We start from the raw sequence: 19,320 nt of genomic DNA on the forward strand, positions 1-19,320 counted from the left end.
ATGCCCACCAGCTTCGAGTTCTCATAGAAATTCAAATGAGCACAACAGCACCATTTTGGGAATCTTGACCTCCTTCTCAAACACGTTCGGTAATCAGCCATTGTGATTGAACGAATAGTAGCGCAGCTCTGAAAACACATTTTTAATTTCTCTACAATTGGATCTCTCGAGGCTATTTCCTATCACTCATCAAAAATACATTGGACATTTTAATTAGAATCCGTTCCACTTTAAACCTAAAATGAACACGCTCTGATTTTAATTATACTTCACAAGACTGCTTCCTGTTCTGCAATCATGACCACCTCATTTTCAGCCAAATGGCTCCGTTCACTCACAATGCTTTTTCTTGCTAGAAAGCCTTTGCTTCCTTTCTACCCAGTCTTTGAAACTTTCTTCATAGGTCATCTCATCTGTGAAGATTCTGCTGATTTCCAGTCTACCCTGCCCCCTGACTACCACTACTCCTTGCACAGGAGTGCTGTTCAGTATGACTTGATTTTGTCACCAATATTATTTCCTGAGCTCTGCTCACCGTCTCATAGCGGAGTGAAGTGTGCTTGACATTGCTCACGCTGAGTTATAGTTTGCTTGGAATAGTCTATCCATCTACCAACATGTACAATGATGTACAATGCATGTTGTACATCACAAGTATTCAACAGATGCCTATTAATAAATGTTATTTCTTAAGCATGACGTTATATCTAGATCAAACTTCCTAGATCCTTCAGCCTCTCCAATTTATAGAACCGTGAGGTGGAACAGGCTATGAAATATTGGGCCTGCCTCTCACAGCCACCGGAGATGTATGGCAAAATGTAGTTACCGTGCAGTTGTCACATTCAGAACCTGGACACGAATAAACACGAAAGTAAATAGTTACTTTGGAAATAGATACCTGATGAAGATAATAAAGCCTTGAATAATTCTGGAATGCTTGTCTACAATAAGAGACTTAGATGCATATTTTTTTCAATATGTTAAACAGATTTGTAACATATATTAATTTTTTTTTCTCCTGACTACAATCCTATCGTTAGGACATCAAGTTGCACCAGGATGACAATTCAGGGAAGAGGACAAGGAGAGACTCCTATTTCACTTGTTTCACTTATCAGTTGACATTCTCTAGTAGCTTTGCGGATCCGCCTATATTTAAAAGCATTTAAATAACTGAGAAATGTTGTCTTAACAATTTAACTGGATAGAATTAAATTTCATATTTCTCAATTTGTATTACATCTATTTATATCTTATGTCATTTCTAACATAATAATTATTGAGACAATGTAATTTAATTAGTAATTCTGAGCTTAAAGAAGTAAAGTTAATGTTCCATAATATTTAATGTTTCCTCCTCACATATTCTTTTTAAATGATAGTACTGGAAAGTACCAAACAATTATGTCTAAATTAAAGGAAACAAATGGCTTTGAACTTTACTTAATGTTCCTAGTAGTATTAACAAAGTAGTAGTGGATGGATCTGAGCAAAGATTATGTTCAAGTGGTAAACCAATAAAATCACACCCAAAATGAACTTAAGTTTGTTTTCTAATCCACCAAAACTTAATTCCAAATGAATAACTTGGCATAAGTTACAACTTTCCTATGTAAATTAGACTTAAATTTAGGAATATAGAATATAGCTTTTTTGTGAAGGCAAATGCATTTATCTATTATTATAGTGAGATGTGATTAATTTAATGGACTTTTATACACAGTATTACAAAACCTGATATAATGTAAGGCTTAAGACAGATTTCTCTACTTCCTTTTCTTTCATCTTGTTTAATACAAGTATTTTTTAATTTTAATTCCCACTAAAGTTTGCAACTGAATGCAAATGAAACTGGACTATAGACATAAAAAGGTACCCAGTTGCATATAACCCTAAGTTTTTATTTCATATATGCTATTCTTGTATTTCAGTATCTCAATTTTATTTATCTTTCCAAAATTTTTTTATATAAGTGAAATTATAATTTAGTCTCTCAATTTGAAAAGTCACCAATTGTTGATTTCTGAAGAATCAATCTGTTTATACAAATAATAGGTGAGTGGTAAATATCTTTGGGAAATAGTTTGTGTCACATGGGTGAACAGAAAGAGACTGTTGAAGGCCAATATATTTTTTCACTGTTGTTTCTGCCTTGGTTACAGAATCTGCGTTTGTGTGCCTGAAAATTCTCTTTAAATAACTTGTATAAAATAAATATACCAAGAATTTAACACCTTAGTCTTTAATAATCCACTTTTGGCTCAATGAAAATACAGGGGTAGTTAGCTGAAGGACATGACAACTTAATCTTGCCTACACCTAAAAATGTTTGTTCCAGTTTTATTGCAAATACAGTAAAAAGAGTCGGTGTGGTACATGATAAAAACAATCCTTTAAAAAAGATTGGAAACTTGGTCCTGCATACCCTGCGGCAGGTCAAAAATCACTTGGATTCTTTTTTTAAAAAAAATTATTTATTTATTTATTTATTTATTTATTTATTTATTTATTTATTTATTTACAGAGAGGAAAGGAGAGGGATAGAGAGTTAGAAATGATGAGAGAGAAACATCAATCAGCTGCCTCCTGCACGCCCCCCTCTGGGGATGTGCCGAAAACAAGGTACGTGCTCTTTACTGGAATCAAACCCAGGACCCTTCAGTGAGCAGGCCGACACTCTATCCACTGAGCCAACTCGGTTAGGGCAGATTCTTTTATTATTATTATTAACATTATAATGTTGATAATACTGTCTTCCTTACACAATTACTGCTGAAAATATTAGCTATCAGAACACATTACAGAAGCTTTCACAGTGTTTGGTAACTATTAGCTATTAATACTGATCTTGGATCTATCGCACAAAAAGTAACAGTGTTTTCTGTTCCATCTAGTGCAAGACATATGCATGTGTATTAGAAAGTCATCTGATGGGACTCACGATCGACTTTAGCACAGGATTTATCTGCTTTGATGCTTCGACAAAGGTAATGAGTTTGGGTCAGCTCTGAGAAATGTTCTGCAGACATTTTAGTTTAAGAATAATTGAAATAACTTTGAACTCCTGTCAGCATTTTAATTATCTTATGTCAAATATAAGATTCTCAGTTTTGTTAATAAAAGTTAAATTGTGCTTTAATCTTTATAGAAAACAAAAGTTTAAAATTGGAATGAAACAAATGGGTTGGCACACAACTTTAGAACTATATAAACTGAATATGTATATATGTATTCTTTTTTTTTTCTCTTTTACTGAAGCTATGGCCTTATGTTGAGGAAAAGTTTTCCTCCTCAAAAACATTTTTTATCAAAATATTCCTTTGATTATTTTTCTTTAGCAACATCTCTAATATCAAAATGGGGAAAATATATTTTTATCTTTATAGGTAAAATGTTAGACTTATACCAGTAGAATGGGGGAATTTGAGTGTGAAGTTTCTAGCTGAGGAGTATAATCCTTGTAAATACTTAAAAAGGTTTTGTGCTGTCTGACTGTATGCCCTTTCCACAGAGGTTGTGTCTCTGGCAGAGACGTGTACTGAATGATGAGGGGCATTTTCTGAGCCAGGCGCATCTCAGAGCTCTTCAAGATAAACTCAGCCCTCCCCACCGCTAATCTCCTCCCAGAACTGGCCTCACTGCTGCAGACTCTGACTTGGGGCTCTGATCTCCACATAAGCCATTCTTCTTCTTCCCATAGGACATATAAATTCCTTAGCTCCACCCCACTTCCCTCTATATCAAAGAGTCAACACACTGATGCATTCCTTCTCACTCATTTTAAGGACTTAATGGCAATCCTCTACTAATAAGAAAATTATAAATAATTCTAGAGGCCTGTTGCACAATATTCGTGCAAGGACAGGCCTTCCTTCCCCTGGCTTCACACCCCGGCCAACTGGAGCCAGCAAGTCCTCGCTTCTGCCGCAGCACCACTCCAGTAGCTCCCTCCACCGCCCCCCTTCCCTTTCCCCTTCCCTGCTCCATGCCTGCATATGCAAAATAACCTCCATCTTTGTTGGGTCAATTTGCATACTCATTCTGATTGGCTGTGGGCGTAGCTGAGTGATGGTTAATTTGTATGTTTCTCTTTTATTAGGTAAGCTATTATAATGAGTTTACATAAAATGAATTTATGATAATGAGATACCATGAACTTGTATAAAATGAACTTATATGATATGTAATAATGAGGTATAACAAATTTATATAAAGTGCCATTCACTTGTTATCTATTTATTATTTTTCAAGGCGAGGTCAGTCACCACCTGTGCCCTGCCTCAGGTCAACCAGAATGAGCTGCAAACTAATCTGTAGATGGCTGCTGTTTATGCTGCCTTGGAAGTGCCCCGGAGAGGCCACACTGCAAACTAAGTCGAGATGCAGCTAGTGCTGGGCCTGGGGCCACTGAGTGAAGGGTATGGGGCACTCTGAGGCCAGATGCTGCCTGTTTGATAAATTTTAGAGAAGTCCGAAACATGAGCCAAGAGAGGCCATTTGTAGGGACTTATGATTGTTTTATTTTATACTTTTTAAAGTGTGAACTTTTAAATTAATATTTATTTTGAGTGGCTTCTGAAGATACAATGCTTTCAGAATTTTCAAGTTTTTTTTAATTGTTGTAATACATTTTAATATAAAATTTTCTGTTTTAGCCATCAATAATTGTACCTCCAGTGACATGAGTTAATTTGCACTGTTTCCAAAACTTTCCATAACTCCAAATGGAAACTCTTTAAATCACTAAGCAATAACTTCTATTTTTCTCAACCCTGCAGAATAGCAAAACAAAAACAGCCAGGATCCAATCATATGCTGTCTACAAGAGGCTGACTTTATATCTAAAGAAAGACACAAATGGGCTGAAAAAAAAAATGATGTGAAAATATATTTCATACAAATTGAACCGTAAGAGAGCTGGGTGACTTGTGTATGTTTCTTTTTTCCCTTTAGGCTGTACTTTGGAGGTATAAGTTTTCTCATCTTAAAGGCTCTTCAGATGATGGCAAGAGCAAAATCAAATTTTTGTTTCAGAATCCAGATACTAAACAGATTGAAGCAAAGGTAAGCCCAAGTTCATCATATAAAACATCTCTAACTACATTAATACTGTTAAGAAGCAAAGGAGAGAAAATTTAGAAGGATCAAAATACATTCCCTGTTTATCTTATGGCCAAAAGAAAACAAAAATTTTAATGGCTAGTTTCCACTGAAAAGCATAACTTAAAATAAATTACACTCAACAATTATATTTTATTTAATTCCTTAGGGGCTTTTTTTGTATCATACTACAACAACATTATAGGAACTAAAAAAAAAAAAAATCATTATTTTGTAGTTTCATTCACTAAATAATAATTTAAAATGCTTAAAAGTTTCTGATTCTCTTTTATCATTATTTATTCCATTTTTGAATATGAATAAAAATCTTTAAAGAATCTTATTTTATGTCAACTCATATTTTCTCATGTTAGGTATTGAAATGCATGCATGAATGAGTTTTTGCTTTTCTTCATGCAAATGTTTAGTATTTTTAACTATATTAACTATGTTGTTTTTAACTCATCAAAAAGATTCACTACTTTATTTTTTTAGGAACACATATATTTTAAATATTCAAATTTTGAATTATTTCCATTATTTTACTATGGAATTCACAATAACAGTGTTTGGGTCGGAATGCATTATAAGTATAGTATTCCATTGTGGAAGAATAGGTAAGTAATAAATACCAAAGTGAAGATGTAATTGTTACCTGTGGGCTCGCCACACAATAGCTGTATTATGATGAAGTGCATTCTCTTGATACCTACTTTGTAAAGGGTTTTTATCATAAATGGATGTTGCATTTTGTCAAATGCTTTTTATGCATAGATTGACATGATTGTGCATTTTATCTTTACTTCACTTCGCATAATGTTCTCAAGGGCCATCCGTTGTGTTGTAAAGGACGCTCTTTCCTTCTTTCTTATGGCTGAGTGGTATTCCATTGCGTATTAGTCCCACATCTTTTTTATCCAGTGTCCTACCGCAGGGCACTCTGGTTGTTCCCACGCTGTGGCCACCTTGAGTAATGCTGCAGAGAACACAGGGGTGCATACGTCTTTGTGTGTAAATGGTTGCGAGTTTTTCAGGAGTATACCCAGGAGTGGAGTTGCTGGGTTGAATGATAGCTCTATTCTTAATTTTTTGAAGAATTGCCAGACTGCTTTCCACAGTGGTTATACCAGTCTACATACCCACCAGCAGTGCATGATTTTCAACAACCAAGTTCAACAATTAAAATTACAGACATGTAAAATTCATGAAATGCATTATTTTTTGAAACAGAGCCATGTGGCTCCTCATGTCATGACCACTCGTGTCCCTTTTCTGTCAGTAATTCCTATTCAGTGTCCTACAGCAATGAATAACTTATTCTGAGAAAGGAGTAAAAATGTTTTCTAAAGTCATTCCAATCCAAATTTATCATTTGAAGTATGTACAAAGCAATAAAAATACTTTTTAAAGTACACCTGTGGTTCTCTTGAGTTATATTTGATCAAGAATAAAATTTTATTCAGGCCAAATACACTTTTATGCAGCATTTATCAATACTGAAATGACTTTAGTGAAGGATAGTATGCGTATTCTTTCATACTAGTTCTTTTTTGTTTCCTTCTTTTTATAATATATTTTATTGATTTTTTTACAGAGAGGAAGAGAGAGGGATAGAGAGTTAGAAACACCAATGAGAGAGAATCATCGATCAGCTGCCTCCTGCACACCCCCTACTAGGGACGTGCCCGCAACCAAAGTATATGCCCTGGACCGGAATTGAACCTGGGAACTCTATCCCCTGAGCCAAACCGGTTTCGGCTCATACTAGTTCTTAGATCACCATGTCTTATAGTAAATCTGCAATATATATATTAACGTTACGTATTAAACAAAAATTAAACACTAGAATTGCCATGTATTCGATATAACTGGTGACAGTTAAGTTTATTGCACTTGAAAAAAATGTCTATTGTCCACTCTTATGGTTTATTATCGAATTTTTTAAGTAAACTGTTTATATTTATTCCATCTGACCCGCGTCTTTTCTCTCTGCAGGAGCTCGAGTTCTCAAACCTGTTCGCTGTTCTTCACTGCATTCACTCCTTTTTCGCGGCCAAAGTAGCTTGTCTGGACCCGCTCTTCTTGGGCCATCAGGCTCCTGCCTCTGCCGCGGCCAGTTCCACTACCATGAGCAAAGCCAAGTACACTACCTGACGCCCTGAGCTTTGGGTGGCCGCTTCCCAGGACTCTATACGTAGGGGAACAGCTTCATCATTGCAGACCTTGGAGAGTCAATAATATCCTCAAGTCAAATGGAAATTGCATCAGGAAAAATAAATAAAGGGATCTCCGAAGCACTTCTATTTTGGAAGGGCTCAGTGAATAGCCCTAAATGAACAGAACAGCTCGTTCTTTCCCTCAGCTGATTTGTAGCCAGTGTACTGCTTTTGTCAGAAGTGGAGAAGAGCAGAAGGGACGATTTGAATTATGTAAGTAATGTAAAAAAACTGTACATTCTCTATAAATAAAATAAAAAATACTGATCCAAGGGTTACTCCTGTATTTTAGGATATTTTGTATACAGAATACAACATGTCAGTTCAGGTCATGAACGAATGCCCCATGATTACATCATGAGGGAGCGAAAGGAGGCAAAAAACGTATGGCAGCAAGGACACTAGCATGTGGGCGAGGGGGGCGTTGCTGGGGGGGGGTTCTCATCAAAGGAAAAAATACACACTTTCATTTGCTGCTGTAGATTTCTCCTCCTGTTATCATTTCATGGTTTGGCACTGGCACTCCCATTTCAGCTTATTGTAAGACGTTTTTAAGAACTGCTAAAAGCTAGTAACAGGGACCTAGAATAGAAGGATTGTGAAATGGACCGTTTCCTCCTCGGAGCACTTATACCCAAAGTGTCATTCACGGCCAGTGGCAATCCAATATGCCAAAATGTGTTAATTTAATTAGGAATGAAGGCAACATTCCCGAACATCTTGGTTTGTCTTTCGATTAAGGAGATTTATATTTTACCTCATGGAATTTATTTTCCAAGTAAAGCTTCCTAAACTTTCTAGAAAAAAATAATATGAACAACTGTGGTGAAAGGAACAATTCTTTGTAATCCTAATTCTAGCTAATCATAAGCTAAAATGTTTCTAGAAAGCAGTCTCAAAGCTATTACTCATGTTCATTAAATATTTTCCCCATTTTTTAGTAACATTTAATGATAAAGTAAGATTTGAAAATTAAAAATTTAAACTTCTAATTTACCATGTCATGACTTACCATGTCAAGTTAGTATAGAATTCTAAACAATGTGGATTCTTTCAGGTATATTTTCTTGGGAATATAGATATGAAGAGGCTGGAAATTTTAAATAACTGTGAGGGGAGCGGTAATTCATGACTCAGATTTTAGATCTTACGTACCAATTTGCATCATGTGGAAAACATTTTTACCCTTCACTACAGCTCTACCGAGATCTGCCTTTAAACAACCAGCTGATCATTAAAAAAGGAAAATACGCTTTTTAAAATTCACATCAATATCCCCAACTAAATAAAAATTGGATTATTTCTACATGAAAACAACCAAGAATCTAATAAGGGAGTTTGATTAATTTTTTAAATAAGAGAAAAATATCACTCAAGAGGGGAAAATAATTTGTAAAAAGGCACTACCATTATAATTAAAATTTAATATCCAACTATTTCTATCATAGATTTTCAATTTACTTTTTATCTAATCAGTTCTAAATCACATCAAACATTTTTTTTACATGATAAGTTTCATAATTATACATGGGCAAGTGTTAAGCTGGGCCTACAACACATTATTAAGAGAACTGAGGGAAATTCAACAATAATTAATATAATTTATTTTGATCACAAAACTAAATATATATCCATAATGAGGGTAATGCTGTGGAAATACTACTCATTATTTATCAACTAGACCCAAGGGTCATTCAAAATAAGAAGCCCACCAAAGACAGGCTTGACTGGGGTGCCATTGAAGTTACCGAGAAAAACAGGAAGGCATCTACCCTAGAGGGAGGTGAAGCAGCAGAGAGCAGCCAGTTCATTACGCAATCTTGGCTACTAACTAAATGTTACCCTGTTAACATCTCTGTGACATCAGTGTGATAATCCAGTCTACATGGAAATATGAAATGAGCAAGATAGCGAAATAGAAACGTGTAAAACTTTATGTTAGGGTCATGTAATTATTGAAAAATGAACGTTACATTTCTAAAAGCTCCATTTGAAATATACAAAAGGCAATTTATTTAATATCTTTTTTGTTGCACTATAACATTAATCTAGCCTGTGCCTATGGGTATGGTGAAAGAAAAGTTGCACAGTGAGGTATGTATCTCCTCATGCCACTAACACACACAAAGATACAAACACCTATATGTATGTATATACATATGTATATATAATGAAATGTTAACCACAGATTATATGAAAAATATTTCAAAGATGTATACGTAATATCTTTACATTTGCATTGTAAATTGTAACTTGAATTAAAATTTATGATGATACTGCGTTTATTTTTGATACTATTGATAAAAAAAGGCCTAAATTACTACATTACATAATTGGGAGAGCAGCCACCTATTAAAAATATTATTCTACTTTTCACTGGTTAGCAAGTAGCAGGTAACATTTTCTTTTACAATGCAAATCGTAGCTACTGTCATTTGTTATAACTTGGATTCCTGAATGAGAGAGTTTAGACATGAAAAAACACTAGGGTAAATCTCGACTTCTCATGGAATTTAGTTTCAGAAGCATTGGAAGTATTCACATTAAAACCTAGTTCATACTAGAGAATATTTTGACAGCAGAATGTTTAATTTTGTGTTAACCCCTCCAGTGCCTTGGCATGTGTGTGTGTGTGTACATGATGCATGTATACATATGTTTGTATGTATACATGTGTATGTATTTATACACACTTTTAAAGGGTTCCTTATAGTTGTACATAGTGCAAGCTCAAAGGGAATATTGTATTACAGATACTAAGGTCAGATAAGGGAGTTTAAGTATTTCCAATTTTGCTAACTACTATAATAATGTACTTTGCCTGATTAAAAAAAAAAAACAATTAATTTAAGCTCAAGTAAATGAAAGGGGCATTTTATATTTGTTATATTGGAACAAATCTTTATTTAAAACTACTTTCGTAGATAATGTAAGTATAATGTGTAGCCTAACATACATCATCCAACACTTTTTAAGGGAGAATAATCAACTAGTAATTTATTGCCCATTTTCCAGGCTTACGCCAACTTATAGTTTGAAAGCCTTTGCTCGCAGAACTGTCATCTTAGCAAGTAGAAAAGTAATTACTTAAAAGTAAATGTCAAGTCCATAATAACCATGGAAGCAGAGAAAGCATTAATTTGTACATTGACATTTCCCTCATGGATGACAATGCTTGCTCATACACTTTTGTCTACTTTGAATGCTGGATTTGAGAAAAGCTTGATTTGTTCTTGTGAAAAATACTGATTTCAGAATTCAGAATTACTGCTAGACATCAACAGAATGGAGAACCTTAAAAGCACAATGGCAATCTTGTGCTTTCCTTTTTTTAAGGTAAGTGTAGATGCTTTGACATTAAAAACAAGTAGTTTGCCACTCTTACCTCTTCTGTACTCATGAGCTCTCCTTAAAGAATCACTTTGTTCCTCTAAAACTGTGATTTATGATTTATTCTGATTCCTTCATACTTTACAATTATGACTCACTTTTTTGCACATTGGAAGTTACTTTGGAAGATAGATAAAATGTTGTAAATGTTATATATTTTATACATATGAAAATAAAAGGAAATACCAGAAATATGAAATGTAAATATATTTATTTCATTTTTTATTGTTTTGGTGGATGTTTGTAAATATAAATTAATATCCGTGGCAACAACTTGTCACCTTGTTCTTTAAGTTTATTAATGTAATACTAATAAAACTGTATCTTTTTTAATGGAGCATACGAAAAAAATAAAAACGAACACTATTTACTACATGTATCTTTTCACTTCTTGGGCGAGACTTGCATGGTTTACAGACGTGAAGAGCAGGATCCTGAGAGACAGAGCTGCAATGAACAGCAGCAGATGTGAGCTGTCTGCCTTGGGGGCTGACCTCTTGGGACATGCCCTGTTCTGGCTCACCAATATTTAAGAAGATAAACTATCTGACCTCTAGTCTAGAGATTGAAGAAAGTTGTTATGTGACCAATTACTATAACAGCCAGAGTTACAACTTTGGAAAGCATGGACAACGTTGATCTCATCATGGTCCATTATAAGCTAGGTCTATAGTGAGAAGACTGCCTGACAGGGCATCGCGATCTGGTCATTGGTAACTGAGAAGCGCTCATCACTTCATGTCATACAAGGCCGCCGCTGTCTTTAATTACAGTTCTATCAAATATTGATCACATAAATCATTTGAAAACAAGTGTAATAACTATATTGTTTTCTATTGATAAAAATTTGAAGAGTATATGCTCATCATAGGTAATTTAAGCACTTAAGAATACAAGACAAAATAAAAAAATTATAGATATTATATTAAATCTCCTAACCACAAAATTATGCACTATTCATTTTAGGTAAATGTCATCCTACACATATGTCTATGTTTATATAGAGGTAAAAAATCAGTTTGTATACAAGCATATGAATTTAAATGCTTGTGAAAATATATTCCCACAAAAATACAAAATAAAATAAATAGATAACTATGCTTGGGAGGGGGGTATATATGAATAAGAATCGCAAAGTATGGATTTTTTTTAAAAAAGTTAACTACATACAGTTGGCCCTTGTCTGATGTGAGGGTTGGGGATATTGACTCATGTTGAAAATCTCCATATAAATTTTGACTTCCCAAAATCATAATTTCAGCCGTTCCTTGGTATCTGTGGGGAGGGTTAGTTTCAGGATCCCTGTGGATACCAAAATTCCCTCATGCTCAAGTCCTTTATATAAAACTAGAGGCCCAGTGCACAGATTCGTGCACCAGTGGGTCCCTCGGAGATGCGGCTGAAACCAGCTCTCTGACATCCCCAGCCTCTCCCAGCTCCTCTCATAGAAACACACTGGCTGCATCCTGAGGCCCAAGAGGCTATGGGGTGGTAGGCCCCCAAGACAGGGGACATAGCTGAAATAGTCCCCCCTTAGCTTATGAAGCAGGTGTCAATAGGAAATGCATTTCAATCCCGTTTCTCTCCTTGACAGATCAGTAACCGAAGAAGGTGTGAGTGTGTGTGTGTGTGTGTGTAGTTCAGCTGGGCCCCCTCCTGCTTTGCTTCAATCAGGCCAAATGGGGAGACGTTTACGGAGTTCAAGCCTTTTCACTGCTGTCCAGCCATAAGTCAAAGCCAACAAGTTGTCAGTTATAGAAAAGTTATGAGAAATTCTGTTTCAAGGTAAAAGTAAGCCCTGGGGGTTAAATTAAAGGAAAAAGGAAATCTAGCTGAAATAGAAACTGGTGAGAGCTAAAAGAATCCTATTTTCTTCTTGAATAAGATGAAATTTTTATCAGCTGGATCCATTTTTTTTTTTTCATTACTGAGGTTAAACCGTTTTCCCATCTCCTGCCACTGGCTTTTTGCTCTAGAGGGCAAAGCCAGGTTTGTACATAAGGGAAGTGCCGTAAAATCAAATATTTAAAACTTCACACTCTACATACTTTTGAATTTAAAACAAGGAAAATTATAACAATATAACACTCATTAATATTTACTAATCACTTTGGCCATTTGTAGTGTTAAATATGTTATTAATATTGTTTTCACTGTTATAGTGACAACACATATATTTTTAAGTATGGTTTAACAAAATCTCTGATTCTCCTGAAATTTAGCCACATTCCATTTGTCTTACCTTAATGTGTTTAGTTGTGGTCCTTCATGCTATTGCTTACCTGAAAATGTAATCCTATTCAAGGATTTTTGGTCCATAAGAAGTAGGGGGCCAATTTTTATAGACTTTATTTATATTTCTCAGCTTTTATACCATCTCTCTAATAGAGGTCACAAACTCAAAGTCCTGGGCCTTTCACTTTTAAAAATTTAATAAGCTACTAGTATTTACAAGGTAGAAAAAAAATTTTTTTTTTATATCCCCATTTATTTAAAATTTTGGCAAGTTATTAACAAGCCCAAATTTCTACAGCACAGCAATCAGCTGAGGGACCCATTGGATTCCTAAATTCTGATGGATTCTACTTCCCACCATGCCTCCTGGGTGCGGGTTAGTTACTTGTTATTCAGTAAGGCGTCTATGCACCCGGTATTCCACTGGAGGACGTACCTGGAGGGTCTGCTTTGGAAAACCAACAGTGTCTCATGGGCTTGAGTGTGAGAACATCACCCATGCAGGACAAGGCCCAACAACGAACAGAACAAATGCCGTTTGCCAACTTACAATCAACTGGAACCACACTCTGAGCTTCAATTAGCGCTTTCCTAATAACAGGCCGCTCGATGTGGGGAGGAAGCTTTGACCTCCGGGAGCTCCCAGTCTTGAGTGCGGCTGCCGGCCAAGCTAGAATTCGCCTTCTTTAATCAGAATAAAACGATCATGGTTAATAGAGCATGATTAGTATTTCTCACAGTTCTAGCTGGTTCCCCAACCTCCTGTTTCTGCCCCTTTCAGAACCAGGCTGAGCAACCTCAGGACACAGCACCGGTGGCTGGACTCTGCTTTTCCTGAGCAGCCTGAGCTGGCTCTGGGGCCCTGGGGTGAGCGCCCCAGGCCCCCCTTTGGGGACACACATCAGCACATCGCAGTTAAATGCATCTTTTTTGGCACACTCTAAGCAGTTATCTAAGAAGGGTTTTGGTTTTATCTTTAAAGACTGAAATTTTCAAACGAATTTCACCCTAAACCAGCACTTTAAAAAATGTAGAATAGAAAAACAAATTGAAACATGGATGGTCCCAGATGACTGGACCGGGAGACAAATCTAGTGAGCAGAGAGCTGGTTTATGGAATTGTATCAACCTCATGGGGAAAATAAATTCATGGGCCTCCTTTCCGGTCATTTTCTGATCCCTTTGCGTTCCACTGTAGGTGCACACTGCCCTCTGTTGGCAAAGTGTTCAAACTTAAACGTGTGGGGCTTTTGTTAAGACATGAAGATCAGAAGAAAAAAAGTTAATCATGAACAAGAATGATTTATTTTAAAATAAATCAAACTTTCAAGTACTCTGGACATTGTTCGTGTGTCTTTTATTGTCTAAGTAGAGCAATAAGCCATAAAAGCCAATTTCTTCCTTTTCACTCCCACTCCTACAATTACTATGCGAAACTTTAAAGAAAACCTAAAATCAAGGAACACTTAAAGAGATTAAACACACACACACACACACTCACTCCTTCTTAATAAGTCACATAGCCCCTGCCAAAGAGGCAAAAATCAGTACCAAATGTAGGTGAGGAGATGGAAAAATGGAACATTTGAATGTTGCTAGAAGGAACATATACTGTTACACTGGGAAACACATTTGCAACATGTTCCATGACCCAGTATCGCCTTTATGTACACACTAACACTCTTGCTCACATACAGCCACAAACACGCTGAAGAATGCCCTCAACAGAATTATTTGAGGGAACAATACGTGCCCATCAACAGATTAATTAAAATGTGAGATGTGAATGTAAGTAACCTAACTAGGTACATCCTAGTTGAATCTCGGGGTAAATGTGAGAAGATTGCATTGCAAAAGAATGCATGAAGTATGATTCCACTTACACCATAAAGTTCACCGATACAGGCACATGCGACGAAAGGACTACAGCAAAAGCAAGTCCCTGATAAACACAAAGGGTTACCCATGAGCAGGCAGGGATTAAGGTGAGGTTGTGAAGAAGCACACACCTAATGGTAAATCAAGTAGGCCATCCTAACAGTAGGACCACACACACAGGGCGTCCTTGAATAACATATTTTTCTTCCACATCGTTTCGTTACGCTGAGGAGGAAAAATAAGCCGACTCCTGGTGAGGCCACTGTGTGTGGCGTTTCCCACCCTCCCTGTGTGGGTGGGCTTTCTCTGGTTTCCTCCCACATCCCGAACATGTGCACAGGAGGTGTATGGTGTGCCTAAATCTCCCTGTATGTGTGCACGCACCACGCTGCCAGGCTCCTGGGACAGGAATAAGTGGGCTAAAAAACAGTGGTCTTATTTTTACTCATCTTTCTTAAATGGATGTGTAACTCACATGTACCTCAATGTTTAACAAAAAATGTGATTTGAGGTCCGTTTAGAAGTGTGGTGATGTTTTTGTGATAAAAAATAGAAGAAACTTAAGTTTTATCAATTAGCCTAGGATAAAATTGGTTCCGTTGTACACTGTTTACCTTGAGACCAGTTTCCAAGAACCTACCAATGACATTGTGAGGACTTGCTGTATTTACATGTACACTGAAGTATTCCTTGTACTTCACACACATTTTATAAACACCCTTCAGAGCTACTAGTTTTTCAAGTACCCTACACTTTCCAGAGGTGGCAACAGACAAAGGAAGGTTAGATGTCCAAATACAGACCACGGTAACTGTAAGGCAGCATATACCCATGGGGTATTGAATTTTCCTAAATTAAAGAAGAAAAAAAAAAGCCAGGCCACTGAAACATGGTTTCATTATATGCCATTGTTTATTTAAAATAATTTTCCAAGTCTTCCCACAATTTAACAGATTTTGCTCCACTTTTATGCCCACAGACAGCTAGAAACCAACACACATTTTTTATATTTCATTTTAACCACTACATGTGCCATTTTCCTTTATTAATACTGGAACCAAATATATAGACCAATGAGCAGTATAGATTTAAATTATCTCCTTAGTAGTTATGGTGCCAATTGACAAATTCCTTGGAATTTATCAGATGCTGGATGCTATTTTGAGCCATCTCCAACTAGCTGTCTGATTTAGGAAAACCATGCTCCCTCCCCTACGCTCTCTTGCAGAATAATTTACTGGGTTAGCTTATTCCTATTGTTTTATCTGGCTATAAAAACCGCATGATACACTCATCATTTCCAATTAACTTTACTTCATCTTTTACTTGCTACTTCTCCACTTATAAAGCATAATCACCTATATTCAAGTAAACATGAATGCATTGAAAAATAAACACAAACCCAACATATTGTTAATCACTCTACTATATTCCCATTGATACATAAAAGGGCTTTCAGTTGCATTATCAGTTTTTATTTCTATTTCTTTCTTTAAAGTCAATAATAAAGTCACAACTGTAAAATGAATGCATTTAAAAACAAAAAGGATACATTTGAATGACAAAAATATGCAATCATGAAAATCTGGTGTACACTTTGCCAAGGTCAACAGACTAAAATATGTGATGAAAAAGCCCATCTTCAAAATCAGCCTAGATAAAAACTCTCTCCTTACAGCGAAACCATCTGAACAAAATCATCACGTCTGCCTATCTGAATCAGCTCTGAAAACAACAAATGTGTGTGGAGAGGTGCTGGGTAGAAATATGTAACAGGAACTCAAGATTAAACTATTCTAAAACTAATATTTAATTCAAAATTAAATAGATGACAATTGTATAAAACGATTTCCTTGACAGAAGTGGCCTGAGGCATTTAGAACGGTTCAGCCACCATCTGAGAAAACTCATGGCGATGCCCCTTTCAACCCTCTAGCCTCTGTCACTGTGGAACACAAACACCTCCCATGGAATTATCGAACTAAAATGTTCTCATTTATTTAGCATCATTTATGCATAGGATATTTTAAACACATGGTTTTAGACGTGGAATTTCCAGAACTGAGATTTTTTTTTTTTTTTTAAGCATCTGCGTATTCCTAATTGAACATTCGCAGAGGTGATAATCCTTCCACTGCACACTGACTGGGCTTCCTTCAGCATATTTGATCAACTATTTTAACAATGATGCTGGTGGTAATAAGTGATACTCTCAGACTTTTCCTTTTAAATAATACATAATCCTTGTGACACTCATGACTAAATAGGCTATATGGTATACCTTAAGGAGGATGACTGATTTCAGGCCCTAGTATGATGAAAAGTCACTAAAAAAATGGCATTTACTACTTGTGTTATCACTGAAAAGCTATAACTGTCAAATGATAGTGTATGTGACATTCAGCGAAAAAATGAAAACCATTATAATTTTACCAAAAGAAATAACAGACATGGGAAGAAATTAAATGTGCACAATGTGGGTCCCAAAGATTACGCTATGACTTGGAACTTGATTTTCAAAGCAAAAGGCATCTATATACAATTTCTGTGACTATTCCTTATACTACGAAAATGAATTTCAAAGCAAACGCAGACTAGCTCAGCCAAAGAGATACTCAGATGAACTAGAAGTTCCATTTGCTAAAGTGCACCTGCTATGACCGACTCTGCTCAGGCGCTGCCACCGAGCAGGATCCAGAAGTGGCCGTCACTCATGCTCTTCATTCACTCACTGTACTATCCACAGTCATTCAGAACAATGGATTTCTTTTTTTAAACCAAATACCTTACCCAGTGGCCTATAGAAAAAAAAAATCCTAAATATACTATCTTCTAAAACTCCAGAGTAATATAACCTCATCATTTTTAAATACTGAAAATGTAAAGGGTCCATACAAATTATGAGTATTAAGCATATATGTTTTACTTTAATGTTCACTTGATGTATGCTCTTTAAATCTCTATGAGAGAAGCAGGTATTTTCCCGTGTCTTTTGGCAATAGATTCAAAAGCAAAAGGAGCAGTGCTGTTGAATTCCGTGAAGCTTTTTTTTAAAGCTAAATGACTCAATGTCTGTATTGTTATTGCACTCATATATTGCCCGGAATGCGTCTACAGTAACTCAGCAATAGGGATTGCAAAAAACAGGAAGGTAAGTGGGTCTACAAAGCATCTGAGTTTCCATAGAGAAAAGGCAAACTGCCATTCAAATAAGGTTGTATTTGCTTAACCATTGTGTAACCTTATATAAAATGAAGTCCACCCCTCACTACTACAAATCTGTGGGAATCGGAAAAAGATTTACAGTACACAAAGTCTTGACTATTGTTGTATCCCACTCTTGAAAGTTACTGGATTAAAACAGCAATTTTCCCAAGATTTAAAGAAAAATATATTTTATAAAAGGGATTATTTCTAATCACTGAATACATCATTAGTAAGACAGAAACGTTATACTCCCCCCGCCCCTCCATAATTTGCTGAGAGAAGAGATTTCTCTCTCCTTTAACTTCTAACCAATGCTACGTGTTCAAGACTAAAGGAATTATCAGTAGGCATTCTTTCTTCGTGGCTTAAGTTATTTCTCTCTGAAATATGTCAAGTAAGCTTTTAAAGATTCGGGGAGGGGGAGCTTCATGATTTTCTCTCTCAGCAGATTCTGAGGGGGCTCCTCTGGCTTCATGGCGTCCCCGTCATCTTTCTCTTCCTCTTCTTTGTCTTCCTCCATTCTTTCGTCCTCTTCGCTGTCTAGCGGCTGAGGGATAAGCTGATTACCCACAAACACGTACGTGTTGATCCTCTGTTTGACTCTCTTTCTTTTCCTTTTGGGGGGAGCCCTCGGAGGAATGCCCTTGGCCTGCATCTCGTCATTGATGAAATTTCTAAGTGTGCGTCGGATATAAATACGAGCCAAGTCCTGTAGGTTCCTGACAGCACAGGGGGCTATAAAAAAAAACAGCACACACACAAAAAGAGCATTATATACTATTCATCGCAGAACAAATGTATTTCTTGGTGAATGCTAGGAAACAGTAAGTATAAAAACTCTGACTTCCAACTAACAGATTTCCATATGTTTACCAACTGCCAAGCACCGTTCTAAGAACTGAGAGCAGCCCTGAACGGGTGGCTCAGTGGGGTGGAGCGTGGCTCCATACACATACATCAAAAGATTGAGGGTTCGATCCCTGATCAGAGGTATGATGAACATTTTTTTAAATGTAGACTCTTCCCCCATTTTATCCTCTTCCATCAAATTCATACTTTGCATTCACAATTACAAATGTCAATCAATCCAACCAATGACAGTCTTATTAACTACCTAGATCTATTTGTGTTGACATCCTTAAAATTGAGGGAGAAAAAAAATCGCTCATTTAAAGCATATCACCATCCATGCTGTTCATAATAAATCCAATGTTACTATAAAACCACATTTTTAACCAAAACTCTTCGAAAGGAAACTAAACTAGAAAAACTGTCAGATAAAAAGAGAGAT

At 36.2% G+C, this 19,320-nt stretch overlaps 2 protein-coding genes across 4 annotated transcripts in view; one reads left to right on the forward strand and one right to left on the reverse strand.

The window, feature by feature from the left end:
• The window catches only part of SNTG1 (syntrophin gamma 1), a gene marked incomplete at its 3' end in the record, with an annotated part of 103,739 nt that extends 96,482 nt beyond the window's left edge, over window positions 1-7,257 (forward strand). For both annotated transcript variants that reach the window (XM_084864728.1, XM_084864729.1), the window contains 3 exons: window positions 2,898-2,990; window positions 4,957-5,067; window positions 7,099-7,257. In XM_084864728.1, coding sequence (XP_084720854.1) covers window positions 2,898-2,990; window positions 4,957-5,067; window positions 7,099-7,257 — 363 coding nt within the window. The remainder of the gene's footprint in view (window positions 1-2,897; window positions 2,991-4,956; window positions 5,068-7,098) is intronic.
• An 8,453-nt stretch (window positions 7,258-15,710) lies between these two features.
• The window catches only part of PCMTD1 (protein-L-isoaspartate (D-aspartate) O-methyltransferase domain containing 1), a 42,536-nt gene continuing 38,926 nt past the window's right edge, over window positions 15,711-19,320 (reverse strand). For both annotated transcript variants that reach the window (XM_084864739.1, XM_084864740.1), the window contains one exon: window positions 15,711-18,764. In XM_084864739.1, coding sequence (XP_084720865.1) covers window positions 18,400-18,764 — 365 coding nt within the window. In that variant the 3' untranslated portion in view covers window positions 15,711-18,399. The remainder of the gene's footprint in view (window positions 18,765-19,320) is intronic.

This window comes from Pipistrellus hanaki (assembly GCF_964339955.1).
Source record: "Pipistrellus hanaki genome assembly, chromosome: 17".
NCBI lineage: Eukaryota > Metazoa > Chordata > Mammalia > Chiroptera > Vespertilionidae > Pipistrellus > Pipistrellus hanaki.